General features: G+C 40.7%; 1 protein-coding gene across 8 annotated transcripts; it reads left to right on the top strand.

Annotated features, from left to right (window-relative positions):
• The first annotated feature begins 1364 nt into the window (after positions 1-1364).
• Positions 1365-22737, top strand: PPP1CC (protein phosphatase 1 catalytic subunit gamma). Of its 8 annotated transcripts, XM_082640364.1 has the most exons (8): positions 1367-1634; positions 12363-12494; positions 13384-13614; positions 18200-18304; positions 19619-19842; positions 20053-20187; positions 21399-21459; positions 22346-22737. In XM_082640364.1, exons 1-8 carry the CDS (start codon positions 1580-1582, stop codon positions 22417-22419), a joined length of 1017 nt encoding a protein of 338 aa, XP_082496490.1. In that variant the 5' UTR covers positions 1367-1579; the 3' UTR covers positions 22420-22737. The 8 variants fall into 8 exon arrangements, with proteins under 8 accessions (XP_082496489.1, XP_082496490.1, XP_082496485.1 ...); XM_082640359.1 differs by lacking the exon at positions 22346-22737 and having other exon boundaries at positions 1368-1634; positions 21399-21917; XM_082640365.1 differs by lacking the exon at positions 18200-18304 and having other exon boundaries at positions 1369-1634.
• Positions 22738-23370: the final 633 nt, after the last annotated feature.

The following is a 23370-nucleotide window of genomic DNA, read 5'->3' as shown; positions in this document are numbered from 1 at the left end:
TGTGTGTCTTCTGGTGAACAGAGCTACAGCGCGGGAGAGTGAGTTGGTGACTGGGGAAAGTGGAGTGAGCAGCGGAGCCAAGCAAGGGGAGCTCTGAATCCTAACGCCCCCAAGCTGGCAGCAGGGAGGCCATAGGTCCTTGTGCAAGGAGCCTGGGCCCCACCACCGCTTGGGCCCCCCCGGGGCGGGGGGAACACCGATTTTGAGATTGGATGCCCGGTTGGTGCAATCACCTCGATGGCATTTCAGGATGGGAATTCGTGCATCCTGCGTGCCTTGAGAAACAAAATTAATTTCTCTAGGGGGAGGGAAAGGGCTTTGCAAACTGTGAAGCGCTGCAGGAAAAAGCAGTTAAATGAAAAAGACAGGATGCAAGAGAGCAGATGTGTTTGCTGAGCGTAAACTGCACTTCAAAACCAAGCTAGAAGAGACATATAGCCCCCGGAGGTGGCACATTTTGGAGGGGTCTCCTAGAGAGAGATGCACTTGGGGAGACTGGGAAGCCAAAGGAAATGGGCCAAAGTTTCCCGGGGTGTCTGTAGAACCCGGGACCCGCCCGCAATGCCCGTGGATGCACACTCGCTCTTCTCTTCCGGCCTCGAGCTCCGACGCGCGAAATCTGCAAATTCTCCCTTTATCTGCAGCACACGCTCGCTCATCTTCGTTCTGGCTGGAATCAGGGTAACCGTTCCGATGATTATATAACTTCCCGAGCTCAAGAAAGACAATCCAAAGATAGGGATGATAAAATTTTTTTGAGGGTGGATTAAAAAACTTTTTCCCCAAATGTAAGTTACAGAGCGCACAAAAAACGTACAAATACCCATATTTCCACCACTCAGAAAGAATAACTGTTAACATTTTTATTTACCTAGGAGAGGAGTTTCTTCATTAGTCATCAAATAAACCTTTCCTTTCCTCCAAATCCCAGCAAATCTGAAACCAAATAAAGTCAACCTTCCTCTCTTTATTATCCTCCCTGTTCACCTCCACCCCAGATTTAACTTAAGGGGAGATTCCAGGACTCCCGAATCCCCTCCGTGGGCTTTTCACATGACCAGGTCTGCAAAACCTGGCCCCAGTGAACAGCGTCCCGCGGAGCCCGCAATCCTCGGGTACACAGCTGCATTTTCTCCTCCAACCCCAACTCCCGCGTGCAACTTTGTAACTCACGCTCCCGCCAGGGGGCCTATTTGCTCGGCCCGTTTGGCGGAAGGATTCCGCGCGCCATCACAGTTACGCTCACAGTCTCCGCCCCCTTCCCGCGCTCTGGCCCCGCCCCCTCCCAGGTGCCCTATGGCCCATAAAGAAGTCCCGGCCGGGCCGCTGCACTCCCCGCGTGCATCCGTGCGCCGTCCGAGGCTGGCTAAGGAGGCGGCGGCCATTTTGTTCTTCTCGTGGTTCCAGTGGGGAGAGAAGGAGGAAGCAGGGAGTGGGGCGGTTGGGGGGGACCCGCCGCGGCTTTTGCCACCGCCGCCACCACCACCATCTCTGTGCTCGTGGCGTGGGAAAGGAGGTGTAAATCCCGGGCGCGAGCCGGCGGCGGCGCCACTGCGGGAGGGTCGGCGGTGGGAAGGCGATGGCGGATATAGATAAGCTCAACATCGACAGCATCATCCAACGGCTGCTGGAAGGTGAAGGGGGCGGCGGGCGGCTCCGGGGACTCGCGGGGGGAGGGGGATTTGGGAGGCCTTTTGGACTTGCAGCGCCGAGAGGAGTTAGCCCCGCGAGTTCGCCCGCGGGCCGGGGGCTGCAGCGGGAGGGAGGCTGCCCGGGGTTCCGCACTTGGGCCAACCCGCGGACACTCCTGGCTCCACTCATTCATTGCACGAGGGTGCAGCCTTTCTACTAGCCTTGAAATTTGAAAACTCCGCTCCCCACCCCCACGTTTCCGGTACGTACCCCAGTGCGCCCCGCACACCCGACCAATCTTTGGATGAAGGTTGGGGGCCCAGTCCAACTTACAGGACGGCACGTTACGAACTTTCTGGTCCTCGTTCTCTTGGAAAGCAACATGATGGGGATATGGATTCCACCGGGCTTGGGGCTTCTTTCCTATCCTGCTCATTTATATTTTTTGTGAGGCTGGGGTCGAGGGGCCCATTACTTGTTATTTGGTGACGAACGTTCGTATCTCAAGGGGATATTGGAACTCATCTCCTCCTGCCCTTCCAAATACTCTTTTTAAGTTGTCCTTATCTTGAAGAGGTCTCCGCGGTCTTTTCTGAACGTGCCTCTGAACCGAGAAGCCAGCAGTGATGACAGTTTCGTTAGGATCTTTCCAGTGTGCCAGGCTCTGTGTTAAGCGCTTTGCGTTCATCGGATAAATACAGTTATGATATTAGCCAGCGCTTTTAAAGCGCTTACTGTGTGTCAGGCATTTTTTGGAGGACTTTACAGATTTCATGTAATACTCCCAACAACCTTACGAGGTAGGTGCTATTATTTTTTTACTGTTTTTCAGAGGAAAATAAGACTCAAAGAAGTGAAGTCACTTGACCAAGGTCACACAGTAACAGTCAAGTTTCAAACCCAGGCAGCCAGGAGCTACAAGTCATTCAAGTCACCCTATGTATGAAGGAAGGAGGTGTCCAGTGGTTGAGCAAAGGTTAAAACAAATCTTAAATATTGGCTGTGAGACTCGTGAGGTGCCTGGCGATTGATTTATATTGATGTGGGAGACGGATGAAGTTAGTTCGGATTTTAAGGAGGGACGCCGAAATGAAATCACCCCTCACCACCCCCCAAATTCCAGAGCACATTTATCAATACTAACATCTAATTCCAAACTTTGAAAGAATTCAAATCCCTTTCTTAATTTGATTACTGGATAATGTAGATTTGGCTGAGTTTTAACTGCTTTTTGTCTTTGTACATTTCTACAGTATTGTTGGACTATAAATGCTGTGAGAGATGGAGTCGAGAGCATAAACAGTTGGACAGTTCTGGTGTTAGAGTTTGCAGATCTTTTGTTTAAGTCATTAGAATGAAACTCCTAAAAATATCTCTTCTTAATCTCTGTAAGGTATTTTCATTTTATAGTTTCTTAAAAGAAAAACCCATTAAATAGACCCCTGAAATGTTGCTGCCATTGTGGGTGAAAACCTTATTTGTTCAGTACTTGGCATTTATTTAAGAACCACACTTTTTTTTTTTGCACCTTCATGAATGTATTTATTTTCTTTTCTATTATTATTATTTTTTTATACAGCAGGTTCTTATCAGTCATCAATTTTATACACATCAGTGTATACATGTCAATCCCAATCGCCCAATTCAGCACACCACCATCCCCACCCCCTGGGGTTTTCCCCCCTTGGTATCCATACGCTTGTTCTCTACATCTGTGTCTCAACTTCTGCCCTGCAAACCGAAGAACCACACTTCTAATGCTAGTTCCTGCAGTTCTTTGATTTATGTGAGGCAGCAGTGGGTCAGAAACGGATTAAACCGTTTGCAATAAGAAAAGAACTTAGAAATTTTTGTTTCATTCAGAAATTGTAAATTCTGCATATCTATGCAGGGACACGTGCGACTAGTTAAGAGCTGGCTTTATTTCGTTGAGAAGGCAGGAAAAAATGGAATCTGTGGATTAGAAACATTAGAATTTTAAGATTAGGTAAGTCTTGTTAAGTCCAGGGTTGCCCATAACTCTTGTATTCATATAACATTTTGTTAATTTTAATCTTGTTTTTTAAATTGTGCCAAGAAATTTGCCTTGATAAACTTGGATCATTTATAATGAGATCAATCTTTGTTTATTAATAATTTCTATGCATGTTTTGTACGTGAAAACCAGATTTTTTTTAACATTTCATGTTTTTCATTGAAATTAATAAAGCATTGTGTTTTAGTTCCTCGGGAATAAGCTAGCTGCTCAACAGACGTAAATTTCCTTCTTTTCTAGTCAATGTTAAATTGGCAGAGAAACGGTTGAAAATGATCCATTGAGTAAATATATAATCCAGGGTAGAAAAGGTTGATAATAAATTATGTGATTCCTTTTTTTTAATGCCCCACAAACTTTTTCCTGTAAAAATTTTAATTAAGATTTGAGTATATCTGAAAATGGAGGGAAATGTGAGTTTTGTGGCCTTGTTAGAATTGTTTACATGTTAGAGACTGTCTCCTTTTTTAAGGTGGAGGACTGTACAAGCTAAGTGAGAAGTAGTTCGGTAGTAATACTAAAAAGACCATTCAAAAGTGAAGTCTTATTTAAGAGAATACCGTGTTGGTTTTAGATTTTAGTCACTACAGCTTTGCAGTTCTTTTCTACTCTAAACTTTTGAGTGAATTTTCCTTAAGGAGGCATCACTTCTGCAACCCACCGCAGAAGATCTCTGCCTTGTGGGTGATAAAACCTTAAGGTTGTCACTCATTCGCATCATTCATGTTCACTTATTTAAATAACTGCACAGTAAAACTTTGGATTTAGAGAATAAGCCAGCTTCTGGTTCGTCTCCTAGTCCTACTGTGTTGGAGAAAAGTGAGGTTTGAGGCAGAATAACTTTGTAAGTGATCTCGTTCGGGGAGCGCTGATGGCTAGCGGTTTTCTTGCAGAGCAGGCAGTTGTAACTTATTTTCACATCCTGACTTGCCAGAAGCATCTTGGCTCTGAAGATGGCGGTTGTCAAACTGAAAGACTGTGCCAAGCTCTGCACAATTGCTTGACTTGCTTTAGTGATTTAAATATGACCTCTGCCCTGGCCCTCAGACAGCGTTTACTAACTGAATCCTCTGACTTGTAAAAGTAACCCGTGTGTTTAGATTTTCGGTGTGAAATGAAATACGTTTATATTGCAACGTTTAAAAGACGGGTCCTGAAGATAAAGGACGATTGTAATGGCAAAAAGAAAATAAAATCTTAAAATGCTGACCAAAGAACACAAAAATAATCTTTCCTAATGAGACCTCTGTAATTATTTTTTCTTTACACATCAGATAATTTCACCCATTAGAGGCTTTTCTTGGAATCAATGATCATAGGGCATTTTGCTGATAAAGACACTAATATTAAAGTACTGTGTTACTAATACTCTAAATTACAAGAAGTCTGTGTTGTGAGCCCCCTGCTCTTCCCACCCCTCCCGCATGTCAGTTGTATCCTCTCCTATAAGGTAAGGCAAGAAAGCTCTTTTAGAGGCACGATCAGCAGCTTGCACCAATCCGAAACCACGGCATGAAAGGATTACTCTCCTTGTGCCCACAGTGCCGCCTCGCCTGTCAGTAGCAGGAGGCAGCAGTGAAATCTAACGGGATGGTGTGTGTCATTCTGTTGTGCTTGAGGGAGGGAATGTTAGCCCCAGCACGGGATGGTGTGTGTCATTCTGTTGTGCTTGAGGGAGGGAATGTTAGCCCTAGGAGCAGGAGGCCAGGCTTTCCTCCTCCAAGCTGGGGAAATGCATGCCATGCTGCGCCATGCATTGGTAGCCCGTCTGCGGTAGAGGTTGGTGAGATTGTTTTATATCTGGGAAACTGCAGTCCTATGATAACCTATTCTACAAAAGTATGTGCCACTGCCAGTCAGTCTGCTTGACTAGGGTGAGGATTACTGATCTTGAAGCAGGGAAATCATTTCACTTAACCTACCATCACGGCTGTTAGTAGACCTTAAGGATTGAATTGTGAAGGAGATAATATTCTGATATGAATTGCTTTGTAAATGAGGAAGCTGGAAAATCTTATTCAAGAAGAAAAAGGAAGGATTCAGTCTCTTTGGAGTTTATAGAATTCTGGGACAAATTTTTATGTTTTAGGATCAGACCACTGTATCCAAAGCATGTAAAAATAGATGATTTACTTAATGGTCTTGATGTTTTATCTGAAATATCCAATTTCACCCCTACTCTGGGGTTTACTGGCATCCCTCATCTAGAGGAGAGTGTATGTCACTGATATTAAGGCTTATGAAAATGAAAACCACTCATTACAAACGTAGGTTCAGATGTGAAGTCTAATCAGTGGTAGTTTATCAGAATTGGTGGCTAGACTGTAGAGAGTTAAACATTTTTCAATAAATTGGCTTCACTCTAGGTGTAGAAAACTCAAGGTTCTTTATTGAGAGCAATAGACAGTGTTTTGCAGCTATATCCTGATTATCTGCCTTGAGAAAATTGGTGTCACCTTTAAATGCCCAAAGTATAACACCAGCAGTTAGGAAAGTCAGGATGGGGGAGGAGTGGTTTAGAAATTAAGATGGCCAGAAAGTGGATGTCTTCCTGCTGGTGGCTTTGCAGAGAAACCAAGTGATTCTCGATTAACATTTTTGTGGCTTATATTTTTTGTAGAAAAGAACTTCATTGTTTGCAGGAAAGTTTTAATGTTACAGATAGTCACTGTTTTTTGTTTGTTTTGGTTTGAGGTTTTATTTTCCTAAATCTGTCAGATATTGTGAGGTTATTGATTGTCACTGAAATGAGTGTGATGTGGCATATTGTTAAGATTGCCACCTGCTTTAATAGGATTGTCTTATTAGCAAAACCTCTGTTGGTTTATGTTTACACCGCTTGTACCAGTTTTAGGTTTTAAAACTTGATTATAGTCCAGCTGAGGCTTTTTGGTGGGTATGATTTCCTATGATCTTCTTTTAACAGTTGAGGGGCAAGAAGAACACTTGCTTATTCCTCCTAAATAACCCCAGAGTAGTCTTAAATTTCCCTCTATGGTTTTCATCTCTGCTTTGTTACCAGGCTGTCAGAAAAGTTAATGTTGTTCTGTGAGGAAAAGCTGGCATTGCAAATAATCACCAACGACATTCTTTTATTATATCAGGTCTTTATCAGTTTGTTTTCAGTAAAATTGCATGGGAGTTTTTATCATGTGCTCATGTTAGTGATTTGCCAGATAAATAAATGATCAGATAAGTCAGAACAGAGCAGTCCTTGCTGGTAACAGCCATAGTGCATTTTTTTCGGAATCTACCATTTTAACCAGACAAAGAAAAGTTTTCGCTCAAAAATCACACGTTTGGGAATTCCCTGGCGGTCCAGTGGTTAGGACTTTGAGCTCTCACTGTCGAGGGCTCGGGTTCAATCCCTGGCCTGGGAACTAAGATCCCATAAGCTGTTCCCCCACAAGTCGCACGGTGCAGCAAAAAAGAGAGAGAGAGAGAAAGAGAAGTCACACATTTAAGATCTAAGTTGACCGTTTTGGTATATCAATCACTAACCTACGTATGTTCACTGTGCCTGCTGATTTTATTTCCATGCAGTGCCTAGCACCTGGACTTATGAGAAACATTCCACCTGGAAAATGGAATTCTTATTTGTTGGAATATTTTGGATTCTGTTGGCAATTGTTGAAATAATTTGATACATGCAATTTGAACTACTACTTAGGAAGGTATCATGAGGAGACAGCCCTTGAGTTTCCCACCTAGGGTCTCCTTTTTGTGTAGGTTTCTCCCATCATGCACAGAGCACAGTGAGGGTTTTAAACCACGAAGTAGTGACTGATTTTATTGAGCAGAGCTGTACTGTTTGCATTTTTTCTTGGTAGCTAATAGCGATAAAGTAGATATTCAAGCCTTTGTGTTTTTAATGGTATTGAAGATGTCCCTGAGATAAACTTTTAGTTTTATAGTTTTTATGGATGGCTAGTTCTAGCTACAGCATTTATAATAATCTGCGGTTACCTAGTTTGTCTTATTTTATGCATCCTCCACTAGAATGTAAACCTCTCAAGAAAAAGGACAGAGTTGTCTGTCCTGTTGCCCAGGTATCCCCAGCATCCAACACAGGGTCTGGCATGTAGTGGTGCCTAGCAACTATTTTGTTGAATATTTGAATGAAGCATGGTAAAAATGAATAGAAAGTCTTAAACAGATTACATCATTTAGTTCTTATTTAATGCTTCCTATATGTAAGGATGCCTTATGATTTTATATCCCATATCAAATTTTTCTTAGGGAGCAATGATTGTATGTTGGAGTTTCAGTAGTTTGTCCTATAAAAACTCCTTTGGTTTAGAAGCTTAATGAAGAAGAAATTCCTTTTTTTTCACTTTTTCATGTTTATTATTGCTTATGAATTTGTAAAATGACAAAAACAGTTATGTGCTAGTTTACTTGCTTTCATTTGTTTTGTTTCTAAGTTAATACCGTATATTTTAAACTTATTTTCAAAATGAAGAACAAATTCTTAATTGGGAGGGTGGTCTGCTGGAAGCACTGCTTCAGACCTAGAATCAGTTGGGGCCTGGTGTCCTTCTTACGAGCGCTGTGATCTTGGACCAAGTTACTGAGCCTCTTCGAGCCTGTAACCCAAAAAAGTGACAGTGCCTAACGTCATGGGATTGTTGTGTTGAATGGCAGTATAAAGCCTGGGAAGTGCTCGGTTCGTGTTAGCTACAACTAATGCATGATTCTATTTGATGGACACTGAAAATAGTGAAAGTAGATTTTTATGCTGTTAGCCAATAGGCCATTTTTAAGAAATGTCTGCAGTGTTCACTCAGACTGCCAAAACCCATTTTGAAATCTTTATCTTCTGTTGCATAAATTATCTTCAACTTGAAATTTAAGAGTAATCCTAAATTTTCACAACTAGAAACTCTAGTAAAGCCTATGGGGAAATGACACTATTGCTTTGTAATTTTAAGGCACGGACAATTTTTGTTCTTGTTTTTTGCTAATCAAAAGTATATAGCTTGGGGGCTTCCCTGGTGGCGCAGTGGTTGAGAGTCCGCCTGCCGATGCAGGGGACACGGGTTCGTGCCCCGGTCTGCGAAGATCCCACATGCCGCGGAGCGGCTGGGCCCGTGAGCCATGGCCTCTGGACCTGCGTGTCCGGAGCCTGTGCTCCCAACGGGAGAGGCCACAACAGTGAGAGGCCCGCGTATCACCAAAAAAAAAAAAAAAAAAAAAAAGTATATAGCTTGGGGGCTTCCCTGGTGGCGCAGTGGTTGAGAGTCCGCCTGCCGATGCAGGGGACACGGGTTCGTGCCCCGGTCCGGGAAGATCCCACATGCCGCGGAGCGGCTGGGCCCGTGAGCCATGGCTGCTGAGCCTGCGCGTCCGGAGCTTGTGCTCCGCAACGGGAGAGGCCACAACAGTGAGAGACCTGCGTACCGCAGAAAAGAAAAAAAAAAGTATATAGCTTGGAATGCACGCTAATTGTAATGCCACAAATTAACAGAGATTTATTCAGACTTCATTCATGCAACACATTTTGTGCACCTACCATGTACTGACCATGGGCATGTACACTGCAGAGCAAGTGGTGTGGTCCTGGCGTTTACACTCTACCAGGAGGTCCAGATGAATAGGTGGAAGCAGACTGGCAATTATAATACACAGTGTGTGCTGGGCAGTGACCAGGTGTTGTGAGAGAATTTCAGAAAGCATAAAGCAGGCTTGTTGAGGGAAGAGGAGATGGCTAAGAGAGGTTTTCCAGAGTGAAGTGATATCTAAGCAGTCACGAAAGATAAGCAGGTATTCGCCAGTTGGTAGATGGTTTTGGCAGTTTCTATTTTTATAATTTTATTTTTTGAGCTAATTGTAGGGAATTTAAGAAGCTTTGGGACTGTGTTGTTTTTAATGAGTGCTGTTCATCAAATATAAAATATATCTTGATTTATTCTGGAAAAACTGCATTTAATCCTCACTCCAGTGCATATATGTGGAATGTAGACAAATGGTACAGATGAACCTGTTTGCAAGGCAGAAGAAGTAGAGACACAGAGGTAGAGAACAAACCATGGACACCAAGGGGCGGGGGGTGGGTGGTGAATGAATTGGGAGACTGGGATTAACACAGACCACACTAATTAATAGGTATAAAACAGGTAACTAATGAGAACCTGCTGTATAGCGCAGGGATCTCTACTTCACTTTGTTGTACAGTAGAAACTAACACAACATTGTAAAACAACAGTACCCCAATTTAAAAAAAAAATCCTCACTCCACATTAGGAATACTTTTTAAATTGTTACTATTGTTCTTTACTAATCTCTGTACACTTCCACTTGAGGGACAAACAGAATAAGAGAACTAAAATTACCATGAACTATGTCTAATGGTGGTAGTGGGAAGCCTCCAAAACCAGTAAAATTTATATTAGCAGCATTGATTTAATCTGATGCATTGGTGTAATATGATAGCATTCATATTAAAAGAATAGCCTGTGTGTTCCTTATAGGTGTAAGTCAGTTATTACATATTCTCCCAAAAGACTTAGAGTGGGCTATTCACTTACAGGTGTGGGGGCTCTTCTGAAAAATATTCCAGTTGAAACCAGAAGCATCTAGGAGTCCCCTAGCCAAAAATAAAGTTTCCTTTTGGGCAGTCTGCCCAAACTTCTGGCTGACTTGTGGTAAAATCACTAATGATTGGGGTTTTCTGGCCAGTGAAGGAGGGATCCCACATCTTTCCATTGGGAGTGTTTCTTGAACTCTCTCCTTTGTGTGTCTAGAGAGAAAAAATTACTTTGGTTCTGGAAAAAAAATCATTTTTTGTTGTACAGATAGCTCAGTTGCTGTTGTAAATATTATATACGTGTCTATTTTGAATAATTCCCTCAAAAGATTATCCTTACTATGCTTTCCCTTTAATTGCTTCTTGTTTCTTAATATTTGATCAGAATGAGACCGGCAGTCGTTTAGTTTAGTTACATATTTTGGGGTCCAGAGAGGTGATTTGCCCAAGCTATAAAATCAAGACAGAAACTTGGGGCTTCTGGCTCCCAGTTCAGCACACTCAACATTTTCTTTTTTGTGTGTGCCCTTCAAGAGTTGGACTCTTCTCACGTGTCATGCTTTCTTATTTATTGTCTTTCACTGAAAAAAAATAACACCCTTCCATTTCTGCTCAAAACTTGTTTCTTCAGGGAATTCAGTTTCAGTGGCTATTCAGGCTGAAGGATGGCTTCCCCTAAGACAATATTTCTCAAACTTGGACACAGCCCTTTTTAATGGAAAAAAATTCTCAACAGACATCAGAGTTTTTTACTTGTAGTTTTTATTACTCTGTAATGTTACTTAGATATTTACAGAACAAAGCTAGATACAAACCAGTTAAACCTGTTGCTCTTGTTCAGCTATTAGGCCAAATGATTTTGTGATTTTGAATACAAACAAAGCCTCCAAAACTGATAAAATTTAAATTAACAGCATTGATTTAATCTGCTCATCACTTTATATTGGGTTTAATGGTGGAAAGATGTAGCCTTAGTTTTGTATTTAGTCTGGTCCGGTGTTTTTGCTTCAATTCTAATTTGGAGAATGCTTGCTTTCATAAATCTTTTGTACATAACAAGTATTAAGACTTTGATTGCGAGTTTTTGGCAAGCAGGCCAGTTCATAACTGTGAAATTAAGGTAAGTTTAGCAATTCAGTGCTATTTATTATGTATTTAATAACTGTCTAGTCTGTTACAACTGGAATCAAAACAGAATTTTATTTCCTACTACTACTTACCTGCTGATAAATGAATTGTTATAAGGCCAGAGGATATCTTGTGCTTCACTTTGATAGTAAGTAGAACTCAGAGTGCTCTGATGCGGGCACTTGGGAGTTTAGGACACTTGGTGCTGTGCCATTTCTTTTTGCCTTTTCTCAATTTTTATCTGTTCAAATTACTAGGAAGCCTTTCTCACAGCACATGCTGACATCCTTTGCCCTGTAGAGGCATGATTGTATTCACAAATGCAGGCCCAGAAAGTTGCACAGCAAAATAATGCACAGCAAGCATACAGTGTGTTTCAATGAAATGAAAACAACACTTAAGTTTTTTCATAGATAAATCTGGGACCCTTGAGAGACCTGTGGACCTCTGAAAAACACTGATTGAGAGGGGAGATCTGAGCATTTCCAATCTCACATTTTAAAACGAGGAATTCTTAGAACCAACTCAGTAACATGACAATCTCTAAAATCTCCTGCTACACAAATACTAATTCATTTATAAGGCTGGAGAAGGGAAGACAAGACGAGAGGCAAAAAAGAGCTGGCCTGGTGGGCGGGTTATAGGTGAACCAGGCCAATTGTATGTCTTGGATGCAGAACTGAGGCCTTGAGCTGTGCCCAGGGGGAGTCTGATTTCGCAAGCGATAATAAGACTTTTCTAACACTATTCATACACAGAGAAGATGACCCCTTGATCAGGATACTGTAAAGAAGTCTTACCTTGGTGTAGAAAATGCAATTAAATCTCTGAAATCCTGTCTTAAGATTTTAAGATTCTAATTAGGCGTTAAAATCATGTTCTTTATAAGTGTCCTGAAAATAAAGCCCAGCCAGAAAGTAGTTAAACTATGTTTTTGCCTCCTCTTTATTTAAAACTTCTACCTTTTCCGATATTTTTAATTTTTACGTTAAATCTTATTTTGACTTCTCTTGACTAAATTGGGGTTTTTCTCCCCTACAGTGAGAGGGTCCAAGCCTGGTAAGAATGTCCAGCTACAGGAGAATGAAATCAGAGGACTGTGCTTAAAGTCCAGAGAGATCTTTCTTAGTCAGCCTATCCTACTAGAACTTGAAGCACCACTCAAAATATGTGGTAAGTTTTGGCACACTAACAGTTATCTTTGGTTACGTGATTGATTGACTGAGTCAAGGATATATAGATGACCTTGTGTTAGCCAACAAAATTATTTACTATTTATGAGTAACCTGGAACTACTTAAAATTAAATAATTGTAGCCTTAGAATAAATACCTCTAATGGACTTAATGTGCTTAGATGTGCTTCGCATTTTCTTAAAATTATTTCACTAAACGAATATAAACATTGCAGAAGAAAGGAAAGAAATGAAACAGAATGGAGAGCTAAAAAAAGGCCTGAATTATGAGTATATAGGGATTATATTTTAAGCTTAAAGCAACACTGGTTATGCCTAAAAATATGCCGTTTTGTAGTTCTGTTTCTACATGATAGATGCAGATAACTGGTATAAAAACTAAACTCTATCTGAGAAATGCTATATTTATTCTTCTAACATATTTGACTGCATTGATGAATCTTGTGTTTGTTTTTGTTTTTAAGTAAAATGCTCTTTGGCATTATCTAGCAGGGAGACATTGAAAGCCAGATGCATTGGTGGGTGTAGTGTGTGTACACCTTTGTTCACACCGGGCCAGGGCTTGTTAAGAGTGCAGCACTTCTGCTGACATGATCCCCAGAGACTGAGCTGTCGGAGATCTGATATTGATCAGCCAACCTGAAAGGAAAACCGTGTTACTTGGCAAGAAGCCCTGCCTAGGCATTAATAATCCTTTCCATAAAATAAAGTCTCAATTAGTCGAGTTTTGTGTGAGAGGCTGGATACACTTAAAATTATCACTAAGCTCAGTTGAACTAATAAATATGATACAAGTTTGGAAATTAGTAATGTTAGTGGTTTGGACTATATGTATGAAGACACTAGGTAACAAAATTCTTGCTTCTAGGTGATATCCATGGACAATACTATGATTTGCTTCGACTTTTTGAGTACGGTGGTTTCCCGCCAGAAAGCAACTACCTGTTTCTTGGGGACTATGTGGACAGGGGAAAGCAGTCATTGGAGACTATCTGCCTCTTATTGGCTTACAAAATCAAATATCCCGAGAATTTTTTTCTTCTCAGAGGAAACCACGAATGTGCCAGCATCAATAGAATTTATGGATTTTATGATGAATGTAAGTACTTTCTACGTCTAAGGAAGATTTACTCAAATTGAGATTCTTGGTCATAAACTGAACATATTTCTGTTAGGATTTGCGAGTTTAGATGTAGTGTTGTAATTTCTCATATTTACTATTTCATTAACCTGTTTTTATCCTGGTTTTCTTTCTTGGTGTAAAATAATAGCACTCATTGCCGTATAATAATGCCCTGGATTCTTGTATGATGTGATGATTAGATTAGGAAGTAGCGATCACAGTGCTGATTTCTTTAAGATAATTTTTGTGATGAATAGTCACAGATAATTTAATTCTTAGTACAACTCTGAGAATCTGTCCACATAATTAGCTTCGTTTTTGACAACTTTGAGATAAAATCTCATTTTGTAAACCTCATCCATCTTAAGTGTACAATTCAGTGATTAAGTAAATTCATAGTTATGCAGCCATCACCACAGCCCTATGCAAGCACTAATTACTTTCTGTCTCTATAGGTTTGCCTTTTCTAGACATTTCATATAAATGGAAATTTGCAATATACAAATAATTACTTTTTGTAATTTGTAATGTAGTTTTTTTCCTTCTGGCACATCTGCACCCCAGGAAAAATAGCAGTTACTATCTGAAATTGTGCTGAAAGGAGAAAACAGAATTGGGGGGGGAAGCTAATTAAAAATATTTGTATAATTCATACATTTTATGACCCATTTTGGATTATTTAGTTGAGGTGCACTTTGAGTTGATAATTGACAGAAACAAGTTTTTGTTTCTTTTTTAAATGAAGTAAGCCTTTTATTTTTATTTATTTTTTTACAAGAGTCTTTTTCTTTATTTCATTTTATTTTTTTTTATTGTTTATTTTTGGCTGAGTTGGGTCTTTGTTGTTGCTCACAGGCTTTCTCTAGTTGCGGAGAGCAGGGCTGCTCTTCGTTGCAGTGTACGGGCCTCTCATTGCAGTGGCTTCTCGTTGTGGAGCATGGGCTCTAGGCGTGTGGGCTTCAGTAGTTGTAGCTCGCAGGCTCTAGAACGCAGGCTGAGTAGTTGTGGCGCACGGGCTTAGTTGCTCCGTGGCATGTGGGATCTTCCCGGATCAGGGCTCGAACCCTTGTCCCCTGCATTGGCAGGTGGATTCTTAACCACTGAGCCACCAGGGAAGTCCCAGAAACAAGTTTCTTAAAGCCTTGAAAATAATCAGTTTTGGTGGAGAGTTTTATTGTTGGTGCTGCTGTTTTTAAGTAACTATAAAAAAAATTTTTTTTTTTTATTTTAAAAAATCCTTACCTCTGTCTTCCTTTTGTATTCATCATTTCTGCCAGCAGGAGAGTTCAGGCTGGGAGGAAAAGGAATTTGAATTACTGGCACTTGCCACTATAATTATAACAAGACTGGTAAAGCACTGTCACTGTGACCCTCCCCTAGACTGTAGTAATAACCTGTAGTCTCTCAGGGTATGGTGTTTTTCCATCTCAGTTTCACATAGATGTGTTCAGCTGGTGTATTGTTAGAAGTACATTGCTAGAAAGGCTATGTTTATAGACTTGGCCCTCGTACTCGCAACCTCTTACATGACTATATATGTATGCCTATGGCCCTGAGACCCAGCTCATAAGATGAGGCTGGAGGAAATGAACTATACTTCAGTAAAAAATTAAAAACAAAACAAAACAGGCTGAGGCAGGAGGGATTGCCAAGAAGGAAAATACTGTGGGCTCTGAACTGACTGGGACACCTGAGTTGGTCAGGAAAGATACTTGATATTGACAAGGAGTCTGTTAGAGAAGTACTAGTAAGGCAGTCAGTACTACTCCTTCGGTAATGCAATGAGAGGCAGAGGATTTTATAACATCTTGTTTCAGGTATTTGTTACAGATACTACTTTTTAGAACAGGTTCCTTTTTACACAGCTGTTAGCAAGTATTTTAATGTTTTCATTAATGAAGTTCAAATCCATAAGATCTCTTCACTGTGACATATATCCTAGTCTAAGGGTATTGGCTACATCATTTTTGCTTCTGTTTAATGTGAGGCCCTATGATTTAGAAGGTCAGCACTGATTGGAATCAGTTTTGACTCTTGTTCGTCCTCAAGACTGATGTAATGACCTTGTACTCCAGCTTTCGCCTCTCCCATCAGGCAGGTAGACTTTGCCACCCAGTCTGTTTGTGGGCCTAAAAGTGTTCTTGACTTAGGTGGCTTTCAGTTGATGCTTTGCCAACTTTTTTTAAAAACCTTGATAATTTTGTTAAAATTTTATTGTACTGAAAAATTTTATTCAAATGGAAATTATCATGGAACAATTTAAAAACCACTGTTTTATGTGGTAGAATTATTTCCTAAGTGTAACAAGCGCTCTGTGCTACAATTGCTCCCCACCCCCCCATTTTATGACTGTAGTCCTGGAAAAGCCAAGGTATCTGTTGTTGGATAAAATGTGAATGTGTGTTGTCCTTTTCTGATACCAGAGCTGTCTGGTCTATAGTAATAGGAAACTGCATTAGGGGTTCTGGCTCAGAATCTGAGGATTTGGAAGCTTGAAGAGACTTTGGCAATTATCCAGGAATCCTGGAGCCAGATGCTCCTAGTGGTCTGAAGTGGCCTTAGGGAGGAAGTGTAGAGAGGAGAGGAAGCAGGAGCCCAGGACTTAATTAAGATGCTCAGAGACAACAGGAGGAAGAATCTTAAATTTTTTTTTAATTTATTTATTTTTGACTGCATTGGGTCTTTGTTGCTGTGCATGGGCTTTCGCTAGTTGCAGTGAGCAGGGGCTACTCTTTGTTGTGGTGCACGGGCTTCTCATTGCGGTGGCTTCTCTTGTTGCAGAGCACGGGCTCTAGGCGCGTGGGCTTCAGTAGTTGTGGCACTTAGGCTCAGTAGTTGTGGCTCGTGGGCTCTAGAGCGCAGGCTCAGTAGTTGCGGGATACAGGCTTCGTTGCTCCACGGCATGTGGCATCTTCCCGGACCGGGGCTGGAACCCGTGTCCCCTGCATTGGCAGGCGGATTCTTAACCACTGAGCCACCAGGGAAGCCCAAGGATCTTAATTTTTGATAGAGAAGCCAACAAAAATAGCAAAGGAATCCATAAGAGTAGCTGGAGTGCGTTGTGAAACTAAAGAATCAAGGAGTGAAGCACACTTCAAGAAGGAAGAGAATCTGTTGGCACTGGCAAATGCAGCATCTGAGCAAAGGAAAAATCCAGGGGAGCCATTGGAATGTTGTTCAGAGACAGGCTTCAGTAGAAAATGTAGACAGAACCAAATCACTTTTATACATAGGGGTTAGGACAGCCCAGCCCTGTTCTTGTATTATTACCATTGTTGGAAATTGGAGGTGCACAGGTTCCCCTTCAGGCTTTGGTAGAGAGGAATTCTGTTGGGCTTCCAGAAAACTCCAGTGAAGGAAGATATGAGACAAAGGGAATTAGTGGCCTCCAAAGAAATACAAAACAGGGTGAACCATGGTGAGGGTTATACCCAGTCATAGAGAAACATAAACTATTAGGAGAAAAAACAAAAATCCTCCTCTGCAAAGGGAGAAGTCAAATGTTTGTTGAATTTGCATTGCGTTTCAAACCTGTGCTAAACTTTCTCCCTGACTTGATTTGCAGTGGAGTGGAAGATGGGGTTCAGGAAGCCTGTTGCTTGGGCCCTTCTCGAACTCAAAAGAAAGGGTACATTGAAAGCTATAAACCTTTCAGTATCCACAGGATAAAAATGGAGAAGAGACTGAGGACAAACTTGGTTTAGGAGTAAGATTGTGCTTTTAACCTTTAGTGTTTTTTAGTATGGAGTGTACAGGAGACGAAGGCACCCTAACAATTGGGTCTTCCTCATCCAATTCAGAAAGATTTGTATTTCCAGGGTTTATGAGTGGGTTTTTTACTCAAAACATAGTTTTCCTGAGGAAACAGTACCTGAAAGGTATGCTTCTGTTCAAAGCACACAGTGACTCCAGAATGCATGGAATATATGGGTTAGTGAGGTGGGAATATAAACCACCCTGTAACATTTTTGGTGGGGGGGCATTCTCAGTGTTTGTGCAGCATGTTAGGGTTATCCTGGTGTGCCTGCAATAAGCAGTCTGTATTCCTCTGTAGTCGTTGTGCTTCCTACTAGAATATTTAGGGGGGCTGGGAATTAAATGGTTCCAGTAGCTTATTGAGGGTGGTGGTAGATGAGATGGGTGTTAACTCTCAGAGGCTTCCTCAGAAGGAAGATTATAATGGCACATGTGTGAGTTGTTCTTAGTTGCCTTTAGAAATAGGAACCTACTTGCAGGTTGAGAGTGGACAAAACAGACTAGATGTCAAACAGATTTGGTGTTATCAAATAATTGTTGAGGTTTAATGGTTATCCTTAATCATTATATCTGGAATTCTGATTTCAGACTTCCATGGAATTTTTAAATACTTCATATGAAACTGTAAGTTGTTGCTTATAAATCAGACATCTCCAAGTATTATATGTATCTGATTCTCTCTTCTTTAATAAAAGCATAGTTTTTGTTTACTTCAGGTAGTCAGAACCTGCCTTGGAGGACTTGTCCTGAGGGAATGTACCTACAGAACACCAGTCTCTTTTTAACCATCCCAAAATTTTTACAGGTAAAAGAAGATATAACATTAAACTGTGGAAAACTTTCACAGACTGCTTTAACTGTTTACCGATAGCAGCCATCGTGGATGAGAAAATATTCTGCTGTCATGGAGGTATGCGGGCTGATTTTAATTCCACATAGATTTTGATCTCTTCTAAGGAGTGTACACTTTGATATTTATCATCCCAATGAGTTATCATTGGGATAACTTCCTCTGTCAGGTAACTCCTGTATTGCTGTGTTACATCTTGGGTCCATCCAGGATCATTTGGATACAAGTCCAGAGTACCCAATTGATTTGTTACAGGGAATTAAGGGTTCTGTAACAGCTTTGAAAATAGAGCAAAAGGATTTTTGAATATAAAATAAACAATTAATATGCTGTACCATAGATCCTCTAGGATACTGAAAATGTGAATAGACTTCCCCTTGGTCTGTTTTTGATCCTTTCCTTTCAGAACTTTTTCGACTTAGATGTTAAAAGTTATTTTGCTTGGTGGTTGTGCTGTATATGATGTAATTAAAATAATAATTGCAAAGAGGATTTCTTTTCATCTGTGGTCAGAAATTAGACAACCATCAAAGAGCCAACTCACTATATTTTAGTAAATCCACTATCCCTGCCTTCCTTATATACTTAAACTGGTTTTGGTAGAGTTGGGCATGTGATTTTAAACTCATGAGAGTCAGCTACATCTGAGCTGGTGTGATAGATTTTATGGTCCTTGAACAGCGCTGGTTTCCTAGAAAGCTACATCACCTAAGTGTCTGCATCCTCTATGCCCAGTCACTACAAATGGTCACCAGGGTGCTCTGTATGTTGAGGTAACTTTCCATATGCTATTTAAGCACACTGTGCCTTGCAAATTAGTGCATGAAATAAGTTCCAGACAGAGCCTGCCGCCTTTTTTTTTTCTTTTTTTTTTGCGGTACACGGGCCTCTCACTGTTGTGGCCTCTCCCGTTGTGGAGCACAGGCTCTGGATGTGCAGACTCAGCGGCCATGGCTCACAGGCCCAGCCACTCCGTGGCATATGGGATCCTCCCAGACCGGGGCACGAACCCGCGTCCCCTACATCGGCAGGCAGACTCTCAACCACTGCGCCACCAGGGAAGCACCACCCCCGCCCCCCGCCCCTTTTTTTTAACCAAAGCTAAATAAGAAAACGTAGCCAAAGATTTAATGTAAGCCTTTGTAAGAGTCACTGGGTGTCTCTGTAGACAAATGGATCTGTTAAAGTGGTAACATCCTTTTTTTTTTTTTTTTTAATTTTTTTTAAGTGGTAAGGAGCATTGCTACATGAGCCTTTATTTTTATTATTATTATTTTGAATTTTTGAATTTTATTTTATTTATTTTTTTATACAGCAGGTCTAACATCCTTTTTAAAGTTCTGTTTTCTTCAATTTTTTTTTTCCATTTAATAGGTTTATCACCAGATCTTCAATCTATGGAGCAGATTCGGCGAATTATGCGACCAACTGATGTACCAGATCAAGGTCTTCTTTGTGATCTTTTGTGGTCTGACCCCGATAAAGATGTCTTAGGCTGGGGTGAAAATGACAGAGGAGTGTCCTTCACATTTGGTGCAGAAGTGGTTGCAAAATTTCTCCATAAGCATGATTTGGATCTTATATGTAGAGCCCATCAGGTATTGATTTTGAATTTTACATGTACACTTAAGAGCATGTGTATGAGCACAGATTCTCCTTGTTGATTTTGGTGGGTAGGTATTGCTTATTTATACAAAACGTCTCTGGAAGTGTGACCTACAGGATATCAGGCTCAACGGGAAACTGAAGAGTGGTTTTACCCACCTAAAATTTGCACCTCCTTATACTGAAAATGTTTTCTCTCCAAGGTGGTTGAAGATGGATATGAATTTTTTGCAAAGAGGCAGTTGGTCACTCTGTTTTCTGCACCCAATTATTGTGGAGAGTTTGACAATGCAGGTGCCATGATGAGTGTGGATGAAACACTAATGTGTTCTTTTCAGGTAGAGGATGCTTTCAGCATTGTTTCCTTTTATTATGTCTGAATTTTACTGATTTTTTTTAAAGTGCTACTTTCTGCCTACTATTCATTTATGTTGAGTAGACTGAATTTTTATTTTCCCTTAACTGGTGTTTGTCCTAGTTCAGTAATGAGTGAATTCCTTTTAAAGGAAAAAAATTATCATAGAACCCTTCCTCCAGTGTTGGATTTAACTGTTTTTACATTATTTAAGTGCATAAAGACCACAATATATTAGCTTCGTATGCTTATGGCTCCTTTACTATAAGTCTAAAACTACAGTGTCAGTGCAACATTCAGCTAAAATTAAATCACCACTTGCACGTGAAAGTAATACTGACTGCCATGTGCCAGATGTGCTATGTAATTACTCACTTCTCCCACCACTTTTCTCTAGTCTAATTTCTATAAAACCTCTTATTGATTCACCATGACATCATTTGGCCTTCACTTGGCACAAAAGAATCATTTACACATAAAGTCTACCTCAATCTTTTTCTCATTCACTTGTCATGAATAAACTTGTATGACTTCAGGCTAGCCCAATCATAACAAAAATACAGCCACTGAATTTAAAACAGGTGTTTTTTGTATTTAACCAAGTATCAGGGAGAGCTTGCAGCTCCCAGAGATTGTGACACGATTCCCTAGGGCAGGGGTCCCCAACCCCCGGGGCCAAGTTAGGAACCCCCAAATCCCCGGGGCCAAGTTAGGAACTGGGCCGCACTGGGTGAGTGACAGGCTTCATTTGCCGCTCCCCGTCGCTCCTCATCCATCGCTCGCATTACCGCCTGAACCATCGCCGCCAGCCCCGCCCTGTGGAAAAATTGTCTTCCACAAAACCAGTCCCTGGTGCCAAAAAGGTTGGGAACTGCTGCCCTAGGGGTTTGAGGGACACTATTCTAAAGAACCCCCCCACACACATCAGAAGGGATACCTAAAGGTGTGACTTCCAAAAATTGTCATTTTATCCATAGGCAAAATAATTTGTTCAGCTCATATATCTTAGCTGTTCATCACAGCATTTATTACCAAAATGTTTGTCAGCTTGGTTTGTATTAATATGCCGGTGGGGACTTCCAAGTTGTTGGGTCAGTTTTAAACAAAAAACTTTCTGAAAAAAGGTTTGAGTGAAATTTAAGATTTGAGGTTGAGTGCATTTCCTAAAATGCATGGTCTTTTGAATCCTTGCAGATTTTAAAACCTGCAGAAAAAAAGAAGCCGAATGCCACGAGGCCCGTAACACCTCCAAGGGGTATGATCACAAAGCAAGCAAAGAAATAGATGTCATTTTGACACTGCCTAGTTCGGACTTGTAACATACAGTGTATAACCTTCATTTTTAAAAGTGTAATGTGTATTGGTCAGCTTGCTCAAAAAGTGTTTGTGGGCCCCCCCCTTCCATTTTTGACTTAATGAATAGTATTTGCTGGTTATAACAGCAAATGAAAGACTCTCCACTCCCAAGGAAAAATGTTTTGTTTTGTTTAGTTCTCTGTTCCTTTTTGCAAACAACTTTAATGATGGTGTTAAAGCTGTACACCCCAGGACATTTTATCCTTTCTAAGGGGTGAGTGTACAACTGATCTTTTTTTTAATTCAGTACAGCCCATGAATAATGTAAATGCTCACTTTCTTTAGGATATAAAGAGAGCCCTAGGGTGCTCAATCTGTACATGTTATTGTCATAAAATGCATATTGTTGGATACAAACCACTGTGAACTCTTTTTTGTTTTTTTTCAAAGGGATTGCTTTTTTTCTCATTGTCTTATGTACAAGCTAGTTTTTATAGCTATCAACATTAGGAGTAACTTTCAACCTTGCCAGCATCACTGGTATGTATATTTAATTAAAGCACACTTTCCCCTGCGATATACTTAAAATGACGATTAAAGCCATTATTTTAAATGTTTGTGACTCTTCCTGAAGCCAAAGTTTCTGTTGAAATATATATTGACACCCCCCTAAGTACAAGGTGGCATGGTTGTGTACATCTGCCGCCTTTATGGGGATTCAAAAACAGGTTTTTGAGTTTGAATAGCAATTAGTAATATAGTGCTGTTTAAGCTATTAATGATTAAAGTTAATAACATTTTGTACGATTTCCATATAGCCTATTCATTAAGTAATCTTTTTACAGTTACATCAGGCCTGAGCCCATCCATTCAGAAAGCTTCAAATTATAGAAACAATACTGTTCATACGAGTGACTGATTATGCTTTCTTTGGCCTACATTCTTTATTCTGCGGTGAAGTTGAGGCTTATAAGTCAAAACAAAGGAACTAACTTACTATCCAGCAGTTTATACAGAACTCACAGTATCTATGACTTTTTTAAACTAAGATCTGTTAAAAAGAAATATGTTTCAACAGATGACCATGTATAATACCATGTGGTGAAAATAAATTCAGACTTATTAAATGATGAACTTGTTAAATTCTCTCAGTGTCAGTTTATCAGCACAATACACACAGGAGAACTGTTGATGACATATTGAGTAGCCTTTAATGAATAAATTGCTCTGGAAACCACACAGTTTCAACTTGGATTTGTCTTCCTTCAAATAGTCTGTTTTCCAAGGTGGATTATAATATGGATGCTCATATTCTTCGAGTTCTTACCTGGATAGAACTAAGTTTCTGAAGTAGAGCGATGAGATGGAACTGTCTTCCCCTACTACTTAGGGAGGTGTGGGACTTAGTGAGTTGTGACGTCATCTGTATCCATAGTTTTCTTTTTATCTGGGTTCATTTGAACTTGGCAGCAAAACTCAAGAGCTACTTTTTAAATTATTATAAATCATCCACCAGTGTTTTTATACACAGATCTTTGCTCTCTTCTCCCTTCCCTAATTCATATGGAACACGGTGTTGTGTCCTTTTATATTTGTCACAAGTGTCAAATGCGTATTTCTCGAGTACATTAAAAGTGGGTGGAGAGAGTATCATTTGAAAAGCACTTTCTTTTATCAAAAACTGATGTCTCTTAGGGAGTTGGGAGAGGACCTCCTAGTGAGGGATTGTTTGAACTGACATTTGCTTGTGGAGAGAAGAGCAAAGTCTGCACTACAAGTTCTGGCCCTGAGGCATAGGCTGTGTCTTCACCCGCAGTGTGCTCCTGACTTGAAGGAGGATGACCTTGTGAGCTCTAGCTCCTTCCTGCTC

The sequence above is a fragment of the Mesoplodon mirus genome, assembly GCF_964341445.2.
Source record: "Mesoplodon mirus genome assembly, chromosome: 13".
Classification (NCBI taxonomy): Eukaryota; Metazoa; Chordata; class Mammalia; order Artiodactyla; family Ziphiidae; genus Mesoplodon; species Mesoplodon mirus.
The sequence above is the reverse complement of the archived record's forward strand: the minus strand, read 5'-3'. Positions and strand labels throughout refer to the sequence as shown.

What these genes read in the sequence shown, in the direction of transcription:
- PPP1CC (XM_082640364.1), top strand. Translation starts at nt 1,580, where the DNA reads ATGGCGGATATAGATAAGCTCAACATCGACAGCATCATCCAACGGCTG. An exon ending in TTATATGTAGAGCCCATCAG is followed by an intron (nt 19,843 to 20,052) that starts GTATTGATTTTG and finishes TTTCTCTCCAAG; the next exon opens with GTGGTTGAAGATGGATATGA. An exon ending in CACTAATGTGTTCTTTTCAG is followed by an intron (nt 20,188 to 21,398) that starts GTAGAGGATGCT and finishes GAATCCTTGCAG; the next exon opens with ATTTTAAAACCTGCAGAAAA.